This window comes from Mauremys reevesii, linkage group 5, assembly GCF_016161935.1.
Source record: "Mauremys reevesii isolate NIE-2019 linkage group 5, ASM1616193v1, whole genome shotgun sequence".
Lineage (NCBI taxonomy): Eukaryota > Metazoa > Chordata > Testudines > Geoemydidae > Mauremys > Mauremys reevesii.
The window spans coordinates 80,036,849-80,060,227 of NC_052627.1; the positions used below are offsets into that span (position 1 = coordinate 80,036,849).

General features: G+C 39.0%; 1 protein-coding gene and 1 long non-coding RNA gene across 10 annotated transcripts in view; one reads left to right on the forward strand and one right to left on the reverse strand.

Annotated features, from left to right (window-relative positions):
• The window catches only part of LOC120405904, a 148,776-nt gene that overhangs the window by 28,844 nt on the left and 96,553 nt on the right, over positions 1-23,379 (forward strand). For 4 of the 6 annotated variants that reach the window (XR_005598976.1, XR_005598972.1, XR_005598973.1 and 1 more), the window contains exon 3: positions 15,483-15,566. The exons of 1 other annotated variant lie outside the window; for it this stretch is intronic. This is a non-coding gene — a long non-coding RNA (uncharacterized LOC120405904). Of the gene's footprint in view, positions 1-2,671; positions 2,814-6,297; positions 6,466-15,482; positions 15,567-23,379 lie in introns of all 6 variants that reach the window. One more of the 6 variants, XR_005598977.1, reaches the window with a different exon arrangement.
• The window catches only part of PDLIM3 (PDZ and LIM domain 3), a 42,048-nt gene that overhangs the window by 6,497 nt on the left and 12,172 nt on the right, over positions 1-23,379 (reverse strand). Inside the window, exons 2-6 of one of the 4 annotated variants that reach the window (XM_039539833.1) lie at positions 16,562-16,633; positions 15,606-15,757; positions 13,218-13,302; positions 5,962-6,029; positions 1,385-1,639 (exon numbers count right to left, since the gene is read on the reverse strand). In XM_039539833.1, the coding sequence (XP_039395767.1) occupies positions 1,385-1,639; positions 5,962-6,029; positions 13,218-13,302; positions 15,606-15,673 (476 nt within the window). In that variant the 5' untranslated portion in view covers positions 15,674-15,757; positions 16,562-16,633. Of the gene's footprint in view, positions 1-1,384; positions 1,640-5,961; positions 6,030-6,487; positions 6,676-13,217; positions 13,303-15,605; positions 15,758-16,561; positions 16,634-23,379 lie in introns of all 4 variants that reach the window. The other 3 variants (XM_039539831.1, XM_039539832.1, XM_039539835.1) reach the window with 3 other exon arrangements.

The following is a 23,379-nucleotide window of genomic DNA, read 5'->3' on the forward strand; positions in this document are numbered from 1 at the left end:
ACTTACGAGACACAAGACTTTAAGATACCTTTTCCAAGTCCATGCATAGGGAAAAGTAACCCCCAACAGTTGGAACATTTCAGGGCTCTGTGCAAGGTCATTTCCCAAACTGGGAATGCCCTTGCCCGCTATGAAACCTGACTTTTTAGACTTAATCCAGGATTCCACAGGGGGAGAAAGCAAGTTGGCTTTTAAAAAAATTGTTGATGATGATGGATAACCAGGCAGTAGGGCAGTGGTGGGCAACCTGCGGCCCGCGCTGCTACTTGTGGCTCCCATTGGCCGGGAACAGCGAACCGTGGCCACTGGGAGCTGTGGGCGGCCGTGCCTGCCGGACAGTCAGTATAAATGCTGTCTTGCGGCCTGCCAGTGGATTACCTTGATGGGCCACAGGTTTCCCACCACTGCAGTATGGCAACACTGTTACTCCACAAAGCTCTTATAGAATGGAATTTTGTTTCCATCAGATCATCATGAACTTGGCATATATGCTTTTGGATAAGTATGATTTTTATAGTTAGTAAAGGCCCAGTCCTGCAATGTGCGGAGTGACCTGAACTCCCATTCAAGTCCGTGATTGAGCCCTCGGATTGAAAATATTTGTAATAGTTTAAATGTGGATACCACAAATATTGTAAATGATTAACTTAAAATACTGTTAGTAAAACACAATAAAAAAATAAGTTAAGTGCAAAACAAAGGAGAAAGCAATGTAAATAAATTATTAATGATAAAGCTTCTGTACCTTGAAAAAGAGTTGTTTTCCATATGAAATATTACAAGCTTGACTGTAAGTTAGTTTTGAAGTCTGCTTTTTACCACTCTGGAGTTATTCCCTGGTTGTCCAAGGTTGTCTGTAAGGGTTTTTACTATACTAGTACTCTGTATAAAACTCTTAACTAACCATTCCCCAGACATGAAAGAACACTGTAGAAGTTCTGCACTCAACCCTGCGCCCCAAACCCTGAGGTCTGGACTGAAGCCCCGAGTCCTGAGAGTGACTGAAGCCCTGAACCCCATGCCCCGAGGGGGGCTGAAGCCCCATAGCTCCCAGCCCTGACTCTATATTTGAAAATATAGAAATTCCCAACAATATTTAAATAATGGTATTCTAATATTGCTTAACAGTGTGATTAAAACTGCGATTAATCACGATTAATTTTTTAATGGTGCGATTAATCACAATTAATTTTTTTAATCACATGATTAATCATGATTAATTTTTAATTGCTTGACAGCCCTAATTAATAGTATTTTAATATAAGCTTCAAAATCTTTAGTTGCAGTTTAGATGCCTTTTAAAATTTAACGTAGAAACAATATGGAAATTGATAATGTTAATGCTTTAGCAAATATATTCAGTGCACATGCTGGCTCTGATTACCTCATTGAGGGATTTTCCCCCAGAGCTGTAGAAACTTGGCCCTGCAGTGTTTCCATTATATTGTCATCTGAGTACATCTGCAGAGGTGTATTAAACTGAGCATGTACAATCTTGACACCAGGAAGTTCCATTTCCAAGGGAATGTTAGGGGCCATCTTAGCTGCAGCTTTCAAGTCAGTAGGGCAGATAGTGCTAACAGAAGAGGGGGTACTACGTCCACTGCCACCATCAATACCGGAAGGAGTACTGCCTCCACTGTGTTAATAGCCAGTTTACAGAAAGGTGTGCAACACATACCCAAAATAAAGACAAAATAAACAAGTGTAGAGATGTTAACATGACTGTAAAGAAAGAGATGAAATCTATCAAATATAGAAAAGCAAAAGTATGTTTAATCTAGTCAACTTTACTTCCTTAATTCCCCCCCCCCCAAAAACCCCACAACACCTACAAACAAAACCCAAGAACAATCAATTAAAACCTCTGAATCTGTGAAAGCCCGGTGTATAACTATATTTTCCCCTATCACTGACATTAAACATAACCTTCTGAAAGTTCAGAGTACTTGGAAAATAATATTACTTTGTACTTTTAACATTGTGCCTTTTGCAGAGGCTTAATGAAGCCGCACCATACCCCTCTGATCTAGGTAAGCATTACTCCAGCCTCACAATGGGAAGTGGAGGCATTGAGAGGTTAAGTGACTTGCCCAAGGTCACACAGTCAGTGACAGACCCAGAAATTTAGAACCCAAACTCTTCATTCTAGTATGTGACCTAAACACTACATTACATTTCCTCACTTGAAAGGGTTATCTATAAAGAAAACTTAAAATAACGTATGTGACCTTTTTAGATTGTCCTTAATACTAACCTAAAGTATTTATTACACCTTTAAACATATTTCAACAATACATTTATTTAATACATATTTTTCCATATATTTTGTTGAAAAGTTAAAAATGTTAAAAAAAATAACTGGACATACTTTTGCCATTCTAAATTATAACAATTCCAAGCAGAATGTAAAATGGCCCTTCACAAAAACAGAATAGATTCTCAAAGAATGTGAAATTAATCTTGGCCACTGTTGCTTTTAAATTTGATCTTATTTTTTATTTAGAATGAAAATAGGATATTGGCTACAACTCCAGTTTTAGAAAAGCTGTAAAGCCTCAGGGCATTAATATGGGCAAAACCTCAGGAAAATGGTTAGCCGAGTAACGTAGTGAATATTATATCAAAATGTTTCTTTTCAGTGTCACTGGTTTTACCATTCTTCCCATAGCACTTAGGTCCTCTTCAGCCTTAACTGGACTCAGAGGGTTTCTTTTTCGAGGGGACAATTTTTCCAGGAATAATGCATAATCCAGGAATTCCACAGTCATCTGAGACCAATTCCTTCTCAGGGCCACAGTCACATATATATGGTAATCAAACTCTTGGGAAGGATTGTGATTCAATCTGCTTCCCTCAATTTACATGTTTGTGTACTGATAGGTTCTTTCCTGGCTGACTCCTGAATAAATCAGGGAGAATTTTATATTGCTCTCAGTTTGGAGATACAATACAGTGCTTGCCTGACAGCTACACTTCAGAACTCTGCCATGGAGAGGAAGAGAGGCTAAAATGACCCAAAATTATTCTTCCTTTAGTTCTTAAGTGGAATTTGTGCAGGACCACATTCTGAAAGTTTAAAGAGAGAAACATTCCTTACCATCAAAGGGAAATTAATTCCAAAAAAGACAGGCAAGTTCCCAAGTAAGTATGCTGTCCCAGCATGCCCCAGCCAAAAGCCCATAGTAGGGACCAGTCACACATACACATGCCAGTGCTTAGAAAAATCAGGATCACACTTTAGAAGATTTGGTTCCTGTGGCAGAGCAACATTTGTTAATGATGAGTTTCAAAAAATGGAATACATTGAGAGAAGGCCAAAAGAAGCATAGCTATTGCTACCAGCAACAAAGAGAGGCAATGCTAAGTTAGTGTAAAGATTTCGTACATCTGTTAATTAGTTTTGTCAGTATGAAGTCTATAATTGTGCCTAAAATTTCATTTATTGGCCAAATCCTACAGTAAATACTTGGTTCTTATTTTGGCAAAATTCCTATTGAGAGAGGACTGTAGGAGCTGGCCTTATATCCTGAAGAGAGATTTACAACTGAGATGTGTTATTACTGTATTTAATAAAGGATAATATGAATGTAACCTGTTTTGGGATGTAATCTGCAACACTTGCTTTGAGAACGTCAACATAAATAAATTAAAATTTCTCTTTTGGCAAACGTGACCTTAGGTACCAAAATAAGCAGAATTTGCTTAACATATATGTTCAGTCCAGAGGGTAAAAAATTAACTGGCAACCAATACTATTGCTGCTACTTTGCAATTGCATAGCACCATTCATCTGAGGCTAATAAATAATACTTGCAATTTGAAGTATACAGAACTGTCCATTGTCAAAGCACTTTACAAATATTAACTAATTAAGACCAGAAAGCTTGATCACCTTTCTTATCAGATTACTCTAATTTCCCATCTGCAATCCTGGAAAATGGTCATTTGTTTAAATATGTTCACTGAAAATGACAAAGCATTGCTTCATTTAAAAAATGAATTTTCAGAACATACATTATGAAACAATCCTAAATATTCAAGATTATATAGAATGAGAGTGCTTACTGTAAGAAGAATAAATTCAAAAATATATAACCTTTTATAGACAGTGCCAACATTCAACTAAATGAGAAAAGGTGATATGAATATAGTTGAACCTTGTAAATTCTCACTGTGATGGTCTACAAGTCCAAAATTGTCACAAAACCCAGTTTCACGCCACTTCTCTGCAAAGATTTAATAATAGAGTGCTGTAGTGGGATCCCACGTAGATTGTGACATGTCTTTTGTGCCAACACAAGGGAGTAAGGGGGCATAAGCTACACTCTGACTCTTCTGTGCCAGTGCTCTGTACTGGCATTTCTTGTGCATGGAAGGGGCAGGCCCCACAGAGTAGAGCTGCTGCATCCCCACCTCCTGCAGGTGAGTGGGAAAGGGTGGAGTGGACAGACTGCAGTTAAACTGACACATTGGAAATCATACACTACAACAGATCTAGACCCAGTGCTGTTTACTTCTTCTCAACAGCTATAGGGAGACTGAGGGAGAAAGATGGACTCCCTGTGCCAGAATCTCCCGACTAGGGCCCCCAAAGGGCAGTGCAACAATGTGCTGCCTCTTGCAATGCACTATATCATAATCTGATGACCTATCCCTCAGATTGTAAACTTTTCAGGGTATGGATCTTTATTTTTTTAATAATTGGAGATATACCAATCTCCTAGAACTGGAAGGGACCTTGAAAGGTCATCAAGTCCAGCCCCCTGCCTTCACTAGCAGGACCAATTTTTGCCCCAGATCCCTAAGTGGCCTCCTCAAGGATTGACCTCACAACCCTGGGTTTAGCAGGCCAATGCTCAAACCGCTGAGCTATCCCTCCCCCCTTTGTATGTGTCTGTGAGATGCGTTAACAGCTGTAGAAATAATAACAACTAAGAATATACATAATTAAAACTAAACTTAATTTGTCAAAACAAATGAACAACACCCTTAATCTTTTTAATTGTACTGGTTCACTAACTGGACAGTTCACAAAATTTGATAATCTGTATGTGTCTTCCCATTATGAATAGGATATCAGTGAGGTTCTTGCCAACTGCTTTGACATCTCAGACTGCTGTATCAGACTTTAGTTGCTGGAATTATGACACAAATATTTTTTACTTTGAAAATAATGTACAGAACTGAAGCCACTGGTAGTAACAAAATTCCTGTACCGGAAGGCAGCGTCCATAGAAATTGAGCCACTCAAGCCTGTGGGGCCTCCTAGCCTATGTAGCCAGAGAGGCTGCCTTTGATCTAGAAGGATACTTTCCCTTCTATTTTGATCAAGTAATATTGTTTCAGGCATTATAACGCCCAATTATATGAGAGAGAAGTTAGATTAAAAAAAATGGAGCTCGTGTGTAAGCTCTTCCCTTTTCTGATAGTTTTGCAACTCTGTGGTGCTCAGATTTTTATTTTATTAAGTTCCTCTGCAGCAGATTGCATTGTGAATAGGTCAGCCTGCTGTAGAGTGATTAAGTGTGGCCTTTGCAATCTACATGGTTCAGAGGATCCTGATATGACAGGTTGGATTAAATTCTTTATTAGCAAGTTTACAAGTCATACGGATAGTGGGACTAGAGAATTTCACAGCTCCATAAACTTGTCAAGGTCAGATCCTGATCTCAATTGCACTGATATAAATGTGGACCAGGTCCATCAAGTTGAAGAACCTTCATTGGAGTTATTCCAGACTCTCACCAGTGTAACTGACATCAGAATCTGGACCCTATTCCTTTAGGAAATGGAAGCCTGAGCTCTGCAAAGCATGCATTTTATTTTTTAAAAGCTTTAAAATAAGCTTTAATCACATAAAATAATTTCGAGTGCATTAATATCACATTTTCATATGAATTGTGAGTATGCATTAAAAAACCCATGCATCCAACACATCATACAGCTAGAGTTTATAACCTGCTTCGGCCTGAGACTATGAAAGGTTTGGGACGAATATTATGCTTGTGTTCAAAGTAGTTCGTATCCTGTAAAAAAAAGAAAGGATTAAAATAACTTCCTTCAGTTGATGAATATTTATTACTTGGTAAAATTAGCGTCCACAAAGGTTACAAATTGTTACAAACCAACTATTTTTATGTTGCATACTAGTGGTATTAAAACACACACTTCCTGTTATAGTCAGAAACACAGAAGAGTACAGGGTAGTGTAAGGGAGAAGGATGGTGTGTAGTATCGCAGCCAAACCCAGTGAAGGGGAATTTTTAACTATCTGCATTATCGCTACTTTTATAGCTGAATGTTCACTCCTGGATGTTAAAAGGAAATTGCTTCATTTATCACCATTTTTGAAAAATATGACAGAAGTTTAGAGTATTGGAAAAGAAAAATAAAACAGCAAGAGCTGGACTTTTGAATGGACAACAAAACAGACAGTAGTATTGCCACAAAAGACCATGTAATGTAAGTAAATACCAATACTTACTTTTGAGGTGAACTAGGAATTAGACCCCTCAGTTGTCCCTGAAGAGCGTCTTGAATATTGCCAGATGAATACAGCCCAATTGGAGAATTATAGGAGGAACTCACTACCTGTCTTTTGTCATCAATGTTTCCTGCTGCAACAAAAGGCTGGGCCCTTCTGTTATGAGCTGTACCAATAGGCTTGAATTCCTGTACGTAATAGGCAGACAAAATACACAAAGCTACAGTGCACACTGAAGCTAATAACAAGCAAAACTGACAACACTGGAATTTGTTAATCTCATCTTTAACAATGGTTGTTAATCTCATCTTTCTCCACTGGAATTTAAAGACTTGATTAAGTAAACCCAAAGGTTACACAGACATTCTGTGTTTATCCATTAAACTTTCATGCGCTGTGTAATCCATGTATATTCAAATATTATTTGTATGCTTTGTGAAGACAAATAGAATGAGTGGTATGTTTGCAAATATATGTAAAAACTTCAATAATTTAGTAATTGGTATAAGGGTTGCATATAATCATATACACTTAAAAAGTATTTTTCTCTTTTTTCACTGTTTGCTTTATGAATTTTGTCTATAGTAAGCTTAATTGTTTATCTTAATTGTTAGCTAGTCCCTGTCCTCTGTTTGTGTGCGTTTGTCACACAGCAATAGGGGAGAGAAACACATTTTAAAATAGAGAAATGAGATTGTAAAGCCAAAAATTTGGCAGTGGACCACTGGGAAAGGCATAGCTCTTGAAATTATTTTTAACTGAAATAGACTAGATTTCATTTCTAGGTAAGAGGTCAATGTCAGATCTTCTATTAGCCCTTAAAAAAGAAAAATCATAGATACATAGCGTGCCTACCAGAAGAGGCAAACAGGAAAAAGCAGTTCTATTAAAAGAGAAAGTTAAGAAATAATGAACCGAAGAAGACTACAAAAATAGCACATAGGTAAATCAACATAGAGAAGTTCATTTGCAGTTTTGTGTTGCTGTACATTGTGAAGGGGATGCAATGTAAAAGTGTATTAGTAATTTGATATCTTTTACTATAATTGAGGATCATTTCTAATTTATGTAATGTATTTGATTCACAATATTGGAAATTGATTCAATTCCCTCATATACATTTAGGTCACAATAAGCAAATATTAAAAAACCCTAAAAATTGTCATTTCATCTAATTTTTAATTGTTGTTGACAAATGAACAGAAGACATGTGACATCATAATAGCATCTTCACAATGTTACAATGATGAAAGGTGTGTTTGCATTGTTGCAATTAGTTATACTTAAATTTCCTTTTCTAGGAAAATCATAATGTGCACAAAATGTCAACGACAAAACATACAGCAGCTTGTTAAAACAGTCCAGCTCTTGTGTTTATCATACTTAAAACTAGGAAAGTTGTTCCTTTATACCAGAAATTTAGTAAGATCCAAGAGCATTCAAAGTCAAAACAGGAATAAGAAGGAATTACAATATTTAATGATGTTGTTATAGCTAACAGATGACCTTCTAATCAGTACAGGGCTAAGTCATTTTCATGACTATGTTCATGTCAGAAACAGGGAAGGTGGCTCAAGCAGTTTACATGTATGAACAGTGCTCATAGAATGAGTTCAGGACTGGGGCTACATATTAATTAATAATATATTATTATTGATGTTGTATACTTTAATAAAAAGTACATTATTGTTTATGTTTTGGAGATGTCCTAACACTGAAAAACCTTTAGTTTAACTCATAGCACAATGTTGGGAGATGTAAATTGGTGTCAAATGAAGGTATGGGAAGGGCAGAGACTCATATTTTAGCATAATTATCATGCTCTAAAACTTGATTGCAATTACTAATACATTCTGATCATATATGTGATAGTGATTATTGGATTCTTTTTCTGGTTTTGTTTAGATTTCTACCCTTAGCTATATAATAATAAAATTAACCCTGTAGGGAAAGTATAACATCTTTCCTATTCAAAAATCAAATCACACTGAACACCATATTTAAAATGACAGGAAATCCACAAAGTAAGGCAGAAGTAAAATATAATTAAAAAAAAACTACTGTAAGAAAAACAAACAGTCATTTTAGCCGAGGTTAAAAAAGGGAAAAGGAGAAAGAAAACTGTATGTTATACAGCACTGTTTCACACTGCTAGTAGAACATAAAAGAACAAACCAAAAGAAGTGTTTATTATAAAAGCAACATGCATTAGCCATTTTAGGCAGACTTATTTTCTCTGACTGTTTAAAGTAGTGGAGATCCTTATGTTCTAAATTGCTTTGTTACATAACACTGTGTTTGGCTGTGTTACTAATACTAATAAAATGGTCTATTTCACAATATTTATCCATCATATTACATCATATTTCAATAGAAATGAAAAAGCTGGCTATTTTCTATCAGAATCAACCAAGGTGGCCATCAGGAATAGCTCTCAAGCAGCATTTCTTATTGTTAAGTAGTATTTCTGCCACAGGCTTCACTGTTTGCCTCTGCCCGCAGTTCTTCCTTGGGTAGGAGGAGAAGGTGTGCTCACCACAACTTGCAGTTAGTCCTTGTCCAGCTGGCTAAAAGAAATGAGGTGGTTCCAGCTGGCTAAAAGAAACGAGGGCTCTCTCTACAGCTAGTAGCAGAGGTGGAAGAAGGGAGAATGTCTACCTGCACAGAGTGATAAGAAGCAGGAAACAGCTGAACCAGGTTGTGGGGGAGGCATCAGCCTTCCAGCTGACCAAAAAGGGGGTTGGTGTTTATACCTTGTGCAGTCTCAGTGAAGCCCTCTTTCACCTTTATTGGGCTGGCAACACCCACCCTCGCATCCTTAGATTCTGAAAAAGGACTGGATTCTTTCATGATCCACTGTGGGCATCACACTACCCCTTTTTCCTTGGGGGCTTTTCCTTCACCACCAGATTGGCTGATATTGGGAAGGTTTTTTTCACCTTCCCCACAGCAAGGTTAGGGTCTGTCAGGGTGAGGCAGTGGGGTTAGGTTATAAAGTCATAACTCAGTAAGTAGAACTCGTGGCAGATGTCCAGTGCAGGTACTCATTATGAAAGGGATATGGTTATGAGATAAAATTGATTGGAATAGGATGTAAAAGAAAGCATTCTTTAGAGAGCTGAGGAAGGGTGGGTGTTTGTTCAGGGCTCCTATGTCTCGTATGGCAGGGTGCCAACCCCCCCATCTTTTTGTAGCCTCTGGATGGTGGGGTCCAGGTGAGTGATTATGTGAAAATGATTAAGGGAAGGATGATGACCTGCACTGTAAAATATATTACCAGGTATTCCCAGATATTTTAGGTGAATAAATTTGTGGCCTAATTATACCACATCCATTGCCTCCTTTGTTTCTTTCTATTGTGGCTGAACAGTGGGGGGGGGGGGGAAAGGGGGGGAGAGGGGACAGTATTCAGTGCTGTATGTAAGAGCCTATGAATCTTCTAAACTTTGTGAGACTACTTAGCCCAGGGGTAGGCAACCTATGGCACGCATGCCAAAGGTGGCACACAAGTTGATTTTCAGTGGCACTCACACTGCCTGGGTCCTGGCCACCGGTCCTGGGGGCTTTGCATTTTAATTTAATTTCAAATGAAGCTTCTTAAACATTTTAAAAATCTTATTTACTTTACATACAACAATAGTTTAGTTATATATTATAGACTTATAGGAAGAGACCTTCTAAAAACGTTAAAATGTGTTACCGGCACGTGAAGCCTGTAATTAGAGTGAATAAATGAAGACTCAGCACAGCACTTCTGAAAGATTGCCAACCCCTGACTTAGCCTATTTTTTTCTTATGCTAAAGGTTCCTAGTTGAAGTTCCATGATTGGAACTAGGTGAATTATTTTTATTTTTTTTTAAATTTTTATATGGCCTCTTGTGAGCTTCTGGAGAATGGCTGTGCACCTGCTGAAATTTAAATTAAACTGAACTCTCTGCTAGCATGCTGGAGCAGGAAATCACTTATGTGTTTTACAGCTCTTGTTATTTGTAATTGTAATTTTAGAACTCTCAAACAGAAGTAATACATTTCTCAGAGTCATTGATTGTCATGTAGATTTTTGCTCGGGCATGCATGAATCTTTGTATTATTATTTATGTACTGTTTAATGTTCAGTTTTAAAAAAGAGTAATTCTTGATTTTTTTAATGTTTATGATACTTTACTTACTGTAGTAAACATTAACTTTATATTAACAAAGATTTCTGTCTGGCAGAGAGTCAAAAACTGGCTGGATTTTGAAAAGGGTCCTGTGTTTACCACAACTATGACCTTTGCAATAAGTTCAAGAGAGACTTAAGAACAGGAAATTCTTTTAATAGAACTTGATGATTTCCTGCTTTTGCAGGCCAACTCATGGATGGACAAGCCTTTTAATGTAGTGAATTTTGAGTTTAAAGGAAAATACAGTGCTTTGGGATTTTTTCACTCATCTTTGCATTTAAGGCCTTTATTTAATTCAGGCATTGCATCCATCTTTCTCTCAGTTTTCAACAACCTTTAACCAATGTGACTTAAACCAGCATTTATTATAAATGCACTATAATTCACCAGCTCAGGCTAAGATATGAGGAACATTAAGAATTTTTCCACTATATTTCTTTTAGTAACAGAACTTATATGGCAGTCTTCGGGTGTTGTGTTTAAATATGCAGTAAAATCTCCTTTAATTTAAAGGTTTCAGAGTAGCAGCCGTGTTAGTCTGTATCCGCAAAAAGAACAGGAGTACTTGTGGCACCTTAAAGACTAAATAAATTTGTTAGTCTTTAAGATGCCACAAGTACTCCTGTTCTTTAATTTAAAGTTTCACCTATTTCAGAAACAGAATTAATAATGTCATTTTTGTGCAGAGTAGATCAGTATGATGGATGATCTAGAAGAGTGGTGGGCAACCTGTGGGCTGCATGTGGCCCACGGGCCGACAGTTGCCCACCACTGCTCTAGAATGATAGTACTGGATTTCAAATGTAAATACTCCCATAAATGGTTCATCATATTTGCTTACAGGCTCAACTACTTTTCTGAAGACCTATCTGTTGCTGAATATATATAAACGTTTATTATTTCCCTTTTAATGGAAGAAGTAGACATGTAAATGAATGTTGACTGTTTAGTATAGCATTGTGGTTTTCAAACTTTTTTCAATTGTGAGCCCCTTAATAATTTTGAATGGAGGTGCAGACCCCTTTGGAAATACTAGATACGGTCTGAGGACCCCCAGGGATCCATGGACCACAGGTTTAAAACCACTGCTATAGCAGAAGCAGTTTTTCTGATGACAGTAATGGAGATAGCTTTTCAATAACTTGCTGCCAAATAGTACTTAACTGTTCAACTACATTATGTGTTTTTAAAAAAACTGTCTCCTTTAGGCATAGAATTATAATGGTGTAGGCTTATTGTCACTCAGATTTTTGTTTTCTACAGCTTTTTCTATTTGGAGGAAACCCTGACATTACAAAAGCCTTTTCTTCTGTGTATGTCCTAGATACCCCACAAAACTATGCATTTAAAATGGTTTGCATTTAATATGCATTTCTTGATGCCTGGTATCATACTACTAAAATTACTATACTATTTTTGCTAAAATACATTGTACTAGTTAATACAAAGTTTTGTAGGATATTTGGAAAAAATAGGTAGAATTGGAACATTGAGATTATATTCATGTTTAAAAGCCTGTCAGAGCAGGATTGAATCACTTATTTCATGGAATTCACTGGGATGGAGTCTGTTCTTAAATTTATTGTGGAATAGAGAGTCATGATAATCTATCATGGAATAATATATTGAAATATTTGTTTTGATGCTGTCCTGCCAGCACAATAATAATCATTTTTCAGCTAAGATTGAAATAATACTATTTATGTACTAAGGCTAGAGAATATATGGCAAATGGAACGAAGAACTATGAACCACATGCTGAAATCTATCCCCTACAGCCTCTAGAGCTGCAGTTAAAGTGGATAGTTATAGATTGATCAGTGTGGACCTGGACATCCCTCCCACATGCAGATCTGTACAAAGACTTCTATATAAGTTCTAGGCAGGGGAGAATTCAAACTGATTTAATTTACCTTGCACGTATGCAGGGATAAGGACTTTACCTTTCTTAGTTACAGATAGAATACTCCAGTTTATGACTAATCCATTTGATGGCTGTCTGAATAGTTTAGTCTTCCACAAATTCAGATTTTGCAATTTTCTAAACCTCTGTGGCTTTGTGTGGTGCCACAATTGTTTATTGAGTTAAAGATACACAACCTTACTGGACCACGCTGTTCAACTGACTGTCACGTCACAAAGACTGCTATGGTATTATAACTGAATAATTTTTATATATGAGATTTAGTCCCATCTGAAGAAATTAAAAATATGATGGATGAAATATCAAAAAGAGATACAGCAATTTAAACAACATTAGTATCAAAGGAGATATTTTCTTTCCATAATAAAACTATAGTGAAGTGTAAAGTTTTGAGAGAACGTTTGAGACACTCTGCAGTTTTTCCACAAGATAATTTTAGGTTTCATTTAAATGTAAATGTGAAATTTAAAATGTCAATAGTTTAAAATTATGTCCATTTATTTAATACATTTTATGATTTATATCAAGTTAAGTAGACAGTGGAGGAAATGTGCTATAAAGTATTATAATGACAATGAATGAGACAATTTAGAATGTGAAAAGCAGTATTGAAGTATGTTGGTGACTTATAAAACTTCTTACCTGTGGATCAGCTTCCAAATTTATTTTAAAGGGATGAGCTTTGCCATCTTCTGAAACTTGTGGAGACCATAATCTACTTTCTGCCCTATTAATAAGAGAAAAAAATCCCTCCCATAAACATGGCACATATACAGGAAATATATACACTACAAACTTAAAATCTGAAGTTTTAACATATAAAATTCTTTTGAATGTTTTAACATATAAAATTCTTTTAATGACTTGGACTGAATCTTGTGTTGTTTTTGTGAATTTGCTAGTCAGAAAACTGTAAGTTATACATGAACATACACTGTACTAAAGATTATATATGGCTGTATAATAGTTTCTTCTTGCGTTCAGGTTTCAGAGGGGTAGCCGTGTTAGTCTGTATCAGCAAAAACAACGAGGAGTCCTTGTGGCACCTTAGGGTACGTCTACACTTACCTGCCAGTTCGACGCGGAGAGTTCGACTTTTTGGAGTTCGAACTATCGCGTCTGATCTAGACGCGATAGTTCGAACTCCGGAAGCGCCGCGGTCGACTCCGGTACTCCTCCTCGGCAGAAGGAGTTGGCGGAGTCGACGGGGGAGCCGCGGAGTTCGACCCCGCCGCGTCTGGACGGGTGAGTAGGTCGAACTAGGGTACTTCGAATTCAGCTACGCTATTCACGTAGCTGAATTTGCGTACCCTAATTCGAACCCCCTTCTTAGTGTAAACCAGGCCTTAGAGACTAACAAATTTATTTGAGCATAAGCTTTTGTGGGCTATAACCCACTTCCTCAGATGCATGGAGTGGAAAATACAGTAAGCAGGTATAAATATGCAGCACATGAAAAGATGGGAGTTGCCTTACCAAGTGGGGGGTAAGTGCTAATGAGGCCGGGTCATTGCTAACAAGGCCAATTGAATTGAAAGCTTATGCCCAAATAAATTTGTTAGTCTCTAAGGTGCCACAAGGACTCCTCATTGTTTTTTCTTGAGTTCAGTGATACCAGGAGCAGGCCTTTTGTACCTTTCACCTGAATTAAGCAAGCGTGAAAAACAACCATGTGAAGTTATTACTATTTCAATCTTTTCAATTGGGAAAATGCAGAGTCTTATGGCCTGTTTTTCAAAATTAGGTAAGTGCAATTGACATATGTAAAAAGCATAATTTGAGCATGAATTGTTACAGTTTTGTATGCAGATTGGGTAACTGTGCAAATGATCTTTTGCATCCTATTTGGCATGCATAATAGTAGTAATTACGCGTGTAAATTTAGAATTTTTACATGCTTAATTACACATATCTTACTCTGAAAATCAGGCCCTAACACCGACATACATCAAGTCAGTGAGAGAGCCTTAAATAAAACGTAGATTCTCTGACTCCCAAATCTGTGCTGTAGCCACAGTACTCTCTCCAATAAACATGTTTCTTGACATGAAAAGGAGAACTGCAGTAATATGGTCAGCATATTTTAAAAATTATCTCTGTGGCAATGTAATAACTGAGTTAAATTTTCATCTGTGGCTCATATATTTAAAACACTGATAAATTATGGATTGAGTTTACAGCTGCCCCAGGCACAGAATTTTCATCGACCTTAGTAGAAATGTTGTGAGAACTACAGCTGCAGATTCAGGCCCAGAAAACATAATTTTATGAAGCACCTTGCATTCTTGTGATCCCAAAGCATTGCGTAAAGGAATGAGTCATTTCTTATTATGCTATCTGTTTAATTTAAACCTTGATTCAGGAAAACACTTAAGCATTCACTTAAGTTCATGTTGACTTCAAATTTTAAAGGTAAACACATACTTAAATGCCATCCTCAATAGGGATGCTTTCCTGAATTGAGGCTTTAAGCCATGATCCTGCAACTAGTTTTGCATGTGTTTAACTTTACTACCATCTGTAGTCCCGTTGATGTGAATGGTACTACTCATGTTAGTAATGTTAAGTATGTGCATAAGTGTTTGCAGAATTGGGGCCCTAGATTGTAATGGCCTGATCCTGTGAGATGCTGTTCCCATTGAAGAAGAGATGGTCAGCACCTTGCAAATTGGACCCCTGGTCTCGTGTATGTCTGTAAAGTTCCATGCTCATTAGTGGTGCTACAAAAATAATATTGATAGTGCAAGATTTATAGACATGATCCACAGCCCATTTAAATCAATAGACAGAAAGTGTAAAAATCCTTATGAATTCAGAAATATCATACACAGAATCTTAGATGCTGGTATCTGTTTAATTAAGAAATGGAATACTATCAATTAAATCATTCCTTATTCTTTTTTAAAGGATCCATGGAATATGTAATGTCTACCTAGACAGTCATCGGATAAGAGGAAAAAAGACCTCAGTTTCTTAACGTCTCCTCCAAAAGTAAATATGATGTTGTGGTCCATACATATAATGAAATACCTCTCAATTTTGAGACAAAGTTGATGTGATGCTGCTTTAATTCTCTCTTGTGCATCATTATGAGTCATGTTCTCTGTACCATAGCCATCAATAGCTAGAATGACATCACCAGGACTTAAATTGGCTTCTGAAGCCTTGCTTCCTGGAGTAATCTAAAAGATATAAGAAAAACACAATTTATTTTTTACTAATTTTTTTAATTAAAGCACATCCGTGAATCTCCCTACAAAACAGTAATAGTAATTTTCACTTTTTGAATACTCTTTGTATTTTCTAATATTTTACCAGGTTTGAGACTAAAATGTAATGTAATCCCAATGTTAAAAACAAAATTTACAGCAAGAATATCTATGCTTTCTCAGAAACAAGCAAAAAGGAGTGCACACTTTGTCTCTAATTGTTCACTTCTCCTAATTAATTCTACCTGTTGTCTTTACAGCTATGCTGTCACCACTTGGTTTTGAAAAGAAAATAAGATTTTTTTTTTAATGCACATTTCCTAAAAAAAAATCCAGCTGCATATCGAAACGTTTTCAGGTTTTATCTGTTTTCCTCTGCATCCCCTTTGTTTTTCCTTTATTTTTGTGTGCAGCTGTTATATTTTTCTTTGCTTTTTACAATGCTTTTTCTGTGTAAAATGGTTTAAATATTTATTAATCTAATAAAATATAAATCCAGACAGAATATTTGCATATTTGCAAACAGGAAAGGCTGGCAGCTATAATTATGACCTAAAAAAGGCCACCCCTCACAAATTCTGGATGTCGTCCCTGCCTGTGAATATGAGATTTTACACACTTCTAAATTGACACTACATTTCTTTACAGGCCCTCTAATTTACAAGAAAAATATTATGGTGACATTTAAAATCCAACCAGATATGCCATTTTACACCAAACCAGCATTTCATTTCAACAGATTTGTTAATTCACAGCCTTTGAAAGACAAGATTGTACCTTTTAGACACTGACCATCATTGAGACTGAAGCAGAGCTACCCCTCTATCCTTACCAAAAGATCATTCTCAACTGCTGGGAAAGAGAAAAACCAGCTTTTAATGGGAGAAGAGCAATTTGTTCCTCCTGTTGGCCCTTTTCAACCCGAGCAGCTAGTCAAAGTTTGGGTCCCTCAGGATGTTCCAGTTGGAAGTAGAAATTGATGGAGTCTGGTATTTTCTTTGATGCAATCTTGTTTATTAACAAGGAATGTACAAAATCCTGTGTCTCTCAATGCAGAAGGAACCAAGAACAAACGGAACATTTCTTAGCTTACAGCCCCCATGCCTCTTTAGGCAAAAACAGACCCAAAAACCCACTCTCTCGTTTTTTTCCAGGATCACATTGGGTACATCTACTCTGAAAACAAACGAAAAAACAACCATGGCAGCGAGTCTCAGAGCCTGGGTCAACTGACTCAGGCTCATGCTGCAGGGCTAAAAATAGCTCTGAAGATGTTCCTGCTCAGACTGGAGCCTGGGCTCTGATACTCGCCACCCTCACTGGGTTTCAGAGCCCAGGCTCCAGCCTGAACAAGAATGTCTACACTGCTATTTTTAGCCCTGTAGTGCGAGCCCAAGTCAGTTGCCCAAGGCTCTGAGACTTGCTGCTGTAGTCTGGACATGCCTATTGTGCTTACAGGCTCCTGCTTGGCTTTCTTGCCTCTCCTCCTCTCTCCCTTGTTATCTGGCCTCTGTTTCTGTGTATTTTCACACCCTTACACACAGCTGGTCACAATACCCAGCTGAACCCTTCGCTCACACACTGCTAGTTTCTGAGCAGACTCTCTTAGGCTTTGTTTTAGTTGTGGCCCCTTAATTGTCTTTTATACTATCTTAAATGGAGGACTTGTTCATACATCAGTTTGAATGAATTTTTAACTCAGCCCATAATAAGGTTTCACCTACAATAACTCCCCCCACTCACCTCAGCCTTGTCTGTCACCCCAGTGAGGCCTAAAATGACGATACCCAATTACCCCATCCTAAACAGAAAGAAATTATTTAACATATTGCTGCTGATACAAGCTTAACTATTTACTTTTCTACAGTATCTTTCTGTCAGCATAGTTTCACATCACCTTTCAGTCAGCTCCTGAGGAATGCCTATTGTTTCTGCTGAACTTGCTGGCTGAAGCAGACCCTGCCTGTTCTATCTGAATGGGGAATTCATCTCTGTAACAACTCAACTTCCACAGCTACATTCTCAGATTTGTGGGGGAGGTGGTCAGGCAGGCAAGCTGAAATTCTGTCCGTCAAACTGTAAGAACTAGCCTCTGTGTCCAATATGAAAGGGGATTTGAAACATGGATAGGCCAAGACAGGAACAGTCACAAAAGCCTTTTTCAGTGTGCTGATCACTTTCCCTTTTTTTCTGCTTGCTGCTTGTCGGAAACATTCGGCAAACAAACTGGGATCAGTTTTTATTTCAGGTTCACAAGAGCTTTAGCAGCTAAGGATGCCCTGAGACCCTGGGTCTCAAAACAGATTTCAGCCACGCTCTCTCTCTTTCCTTTTTTGGAAAGCTACCAAAGCATGTAGCTGTTATAATGCCCCCAGGGGCAGGACAATTTTTCCAGTGCAAACCAATTACCTACAAATCATTTATCCCACCTGGGCCATATCTTTAAAGGGAATTTCACAGACTGAATTTGCAAGACACCTTTCCTGACATTGATTATACAGTTATTAGCCAAGTATCAGAGGGATAGCTGTGTTAGTATCCACAAAAACAATGAGGAGTCTGGTGGCACCTTAAAGACTAACAGATCTATTTGGGCATAAGCCTTCATGGGTAAAAAAACACACTTCTTCAGATGCATGAGTGAAAATTAAAGATACAGGCATAAATATATTGGCACATGAAGAGAAGGGAGTTACCTTACTAGTGGAGAGCCAGTGCTGACGAGGCCAATTCAGTCAGGGTGGATATAGTCCACTCCCAATAATTGATGAGGAGGGGTCAATACCAAGAGAGGGAAAATTGCTTTTGTAGTGAACCAGCCACTCCCAGTCCCTATTCAAGCCCAAATTAATGGTGTTAAGTTTGAAAATGAATTGTAGCTCTGCAGTTTCTCTTTGAAGTCTGTTTTTGAAGTGTTTTTTGTTGAAGAATGGCTACTTTTAAATCTGTTATTGAATGTCCAGGGAGATTGAAGTGTTCTCCTACTGGCTTTTGTATGTTACCATTCCTGATGTCTAATTTGTGTCCATTTATCCTTTTACTTAGCGACTGTCCAGTTTGGCCAGAGTACATGGCAGAGGGGCATTGCTGGCACATGATGGCATATTTCACATTAGCAGATGTGCAAGTGAATGAGCCCCTGATGTTATGGCTGGTGTGATTGGTTCCTCTGATGGTGTCACTAGAGTAGATATAGGGACAGAGTAGGCAATGGGGTTTGTTACAGGGTTTGGTTCCTGGGTTAATGTTTCTGTGGTGTTATTAACCATACTCCCATTATTGTTGTTTGACTGCCAAGATGTAAACAAAATCTGTGGGGTTGATCCTTGTATCTCCCCTAACCATTGCCCCTTCAGGTTGGTGTTCCTTCATTTCCTGAACTGGGGAAGGAGCTTTCACTAGACACTTGCAAGAGTCTCTCTTGGCCTATCTTATATTGATAACAATCCTTTCTGTGGCCAATTTTGTCACAGTACCAACGTTTAACTGAACTGTTTCCTTTAATTTTTGCATTATTGCCAATTTCCTTTGTTTTATACACCAAATTTATCAGTTTTTCTTCTTATTCAATAAGGTCCTGAACCAGATTAGAATCTCTTCTGTCATCATACATATGGAACCACAAAGCTGTATTTACAGGGCTCATGGTGATCAGCTTCCATCTTCTACACTAGCAGCTACATTCCCTTCTGGACACTGTTACAAGAAAAGATTCAAGTTCTGTGGACAATTGGATTCCTTTTGCTGATTTTGATCTGCAAGTCCAAGTCCAGCTGAGCATTTATAAATTGGTCCATTGTCAGTTTAGTGTTGAGAGCCTTGATGGTATCTGGCGACGCTCAGAACATAAGTCTTTGCAGGTTCTCTGCCAGCTCACGTGGAATTTCTTCATTCCTTCTACTTCTAGCTCTAGCCTCTTAGGTGTACCTTGGCCACATCAGATTGATGGCTAACTCCAAACTGCATGTCAAGGGCTTGTACCAGGTCTGGCTAATTCAGTTTTTTTTTTCTGTGGGTAAGTTCTGTAGCACAATTAGAGCTGGGCCACCCAAGTTGGCTGATAGTAATCCCCCTTTCTGTGTCTCCTCCCAGCCATTCATTTGAGCTATAATGTTGAACTGAGCCAAATGAGCCTCGCAGCAGAGATGACCCGTGCTTGCTGATGATAGTGGGGGAGGGAGGGCGGCAGAGTGAGGGCAGCCAGCCTCAGCAGTGTTACTGAGCATGCTCAGTCCATGTGAGCATACTCTGTATAAGCCAACCAGCAAATCTTGGGGGGGGGGGGGGGCATGTGACCCCGCATACCCTTCCATGCGTCACCTCTGCCCAGGGGCGGCTCTAGAGCCCAGCGGGGCAAGCACCCGCCTGGGGCGGCCCTTTCCCAGGGGGGCGGCAGGCTGGTCCGGTGGACCTGCCGCAGTCATGCCTGCGGGAGGTCCACCGGAGCCCGGGGACGACCGGACCTGCCGCAGGCATGACTGCGGACGGTTCGCTGGTCCCGCGGCTCGGCTGGACCTTCCGCAGGCATGACTGCGGCAGCTCAACCGGAGCCGCCGGACCCGCGAACCGTCCGCAGCTGCGGGAGGTCCAGCTGAGCCGCGCGACCAGCGGACCCTCCGCAGTCATGCCCGCGGCAGGTCCGCTGCTCCCGCGGCTCGGGGGCGCCTCCCGGGCATGATTGCTTGGGGCGGCCAAATTTGTAGAGCCGCCCCTGCCTCTGCCAGGAAGTTTTTTCATTATTTGAGCTGGCACAAACCGACTTGTCCCCTCTGAGCCTCTGTGGGTTACAAATGGGGCAGAAAATTGTTGTAAATGTCTGGTATTACCCTAGTCCTCTGGCTGGCTCAGTTCCTCATCCAGACAGCTATCTTCCACTGTGGTCTGTGACCCTTTGATTTCCTTCTAGACCTGAATTTTCAACTCAAGTCCATGCTGAACCTCATCTCAGCAAGTTCCAAATTGGCCTAAGTCTGTTTGATTTCCACTGCTTCATGGAAAAACTTTAGTCAGATTGTTGTTCACCTCATCAATCTGTTTTACCATTCTAGTCCGGGTGTGTTGCCAATGGGTTTCCCAGTCTGTCCAAGTGTTTTTTAGTTGCAGCTCCATACAACAAACTCATCTCAACATGCAAGTTCTCTCTGAGCCCTTTCTGGGAAACCTCCAGCTCTTGTTTTAGATCTTGTTTTAGGTCTTGTCTTAATTACTTTTGCGAAGTCTCCAGGTCCTATTTGAGGTCTTGTTTTAAATCCTGCTGTCCATTTTTTATTTCTGCAAGAACCTCCATTATTTGTTGCATCTTGGTTCAACAGGAATACCACCAGCTCACAGTCTCTCTACTTGGAAACTAGATCACACTGCTAACACCAGTGTTACCACTTTTTGGCCTGAGTTGCTTCCTAAAAATTCAGTGTCTAGTAGGTTGCTCCAGTTGGGAGTAGAAATTGGTGATAGTTGGGAATTTGTTTAATGCAATTTTGCTTATTTACAAAGAACATACAAAGTCTTGTGACTGTGAATGCGGAAGGAATCAAGAACAAAAAGAGCAGTTTCTTACCTTACTGCCTCTTCAGTCAACACAAGATCCAAAAGATTTCTTTATTTTTTTCCATGATCACATGTGCTTACAGGCTCCTTCTTGGGTTTCTCCCCACTCTCCCCCCTGTTCCCAGTTCTTGTCTGTTCTCAGTTTCTGTGTGTTTTCACACTGCCATGCACCTGTATGAACGTGACCCCTCTGCCCACATGGTACTAGTTTCTGGGCAAACTCTATTAGGCTTTGTTTTCAGTGTGGTCCCTTGACTGTCTCTTACAACAGTCTTAAATGGAGGACTTGTTCATACATCAGACTTGTTCATAACATTCTCAATAGTATTTTGTCATGGTTTCTTCCATGGTAAAGGAAACATGCTTTAAAACCTGTGGTAGCCAATCAAGAGTTTCTCTAGTGACTAAAAGCAACTATTTGCTGCAAAGATACAGAGACATTGTTTCAACCTGAGACAGTGTTTTTTAGAAATTCTGTTAGGGTGACACACGGGAATGCTTAGCTACCACAATTTAGCCCTGTGTTAGAAAACTTAGAATCATAGAAGATTAGGGTTGGAAGGGACCTCAGAAGGTCATCTAGTCCAACCCCCTGCTCAAAGCAGGACCAATCCCCAGACAGATTTTTACCCCAGTTCCCTAAATGGCCCCCTCAAGGACTGAACTTGCAACCCTGGGTTTAGCAGGCCAATGCTCAAACCACTGAGCTATCCCTCCCCCCCCCACTGGCTCTATCATCTGTACCACAGATTTTTCATAAAGCCAGAGAGAGACTGATATGCATCCTTGGACCACCTCACTTCTCCCCACTGGCCTGCCAAGTCCCCATTCATTATTCTGAAGCGGGACCCTGTGTGGAGGCCTCCACAAGCCAAAAGCAATGAGAGAAAACAAAATGGTGCCAACAAGGAAGACCAGACCCCCCTTCTGCACACAAAGCTGGGGACAGTTATATATATTGTGTCCTCTCCATGCACAAACGTATCCAAGGTCACACAAGTCTGTGGCAAAGTCATGATCAGAACCTGAATCAGACCCTAAACCCTTAATTTAGGTCCAGTGCCTTAAACATTCCCGCTTTCTGGGTCTTGAAAAATCCAAATAGCTATGCATCAGGATCGTTTTCATGGCAAGTAGTGGTGGGGACAAAGACAAGTTCCTGCAGAATTTAAGCTTTAATTTAAAAATAATTGGTTTCTACCTCTTATGGTTGCAAAGATAACCAAACTTGCCCACATTAAGAGCATTCATTTATTATATATTTCTACAGCACCTCGTACAAAAGGGTCCAACTTGGTTGTGGCCTATGGACACTACCACAGTATGAATAATAATAATAATTAATAAAATCAATGAATAAGTACCAAAGTGATTCTAGTTTCTCACTCTAATAAGAGCTTTAAATTTAAGCTTTAGATAAATAAATGAAAGAAAGTGCTCCTAATTCAGTACTTTTGAAAATGTTTCCTTACAAAATGCACCATCAGCTGTTTTCAGGTATAACACTATTTACAGCCAGCCCTGTAAATGAGTTAAACTGATAGGTCTGTAAAGGATGTTAATACATTTGTCTTGGGGTGAGGCATGATTGTGATAGAGTGATCACAGATTCTTAAATCTGAGGAAAGGACAAGAGCAAAGGCCCAGATTCTGAAAGTTTTCAAATCAGTAGGAGTTAGGTACCTAATACCTTTGAGAATCTGGGCCAACGTTCTTGCAAATATGAGGGGGGCAAAATATCTGAAAAAACGATTGTAACAAAACTTTGTATTCTTTTACTAGCCCAAGGTTTTAAATTTAGTGCACAATAGCACGCTTTTAAGCAGATTCCAGTGTTTCCTCTCCCCTTGATATGGTAGAATCCTACCTGGCTGAACAGCCAGTGCTCTACAGGCAGAGCCGACTCTAGGCACCAGCGTTCCAAGCATGTGCCTAGGGCGGCCCTTTTCAAGGGGCGGCACTTTTCAAGGGGCAGCACTCCGGCTTTTTTTTTTTTTTTTTTTTTTTCCTGCTTCGGCGGCAGCACTCCAGCTTTTTTGTTGTTGTTG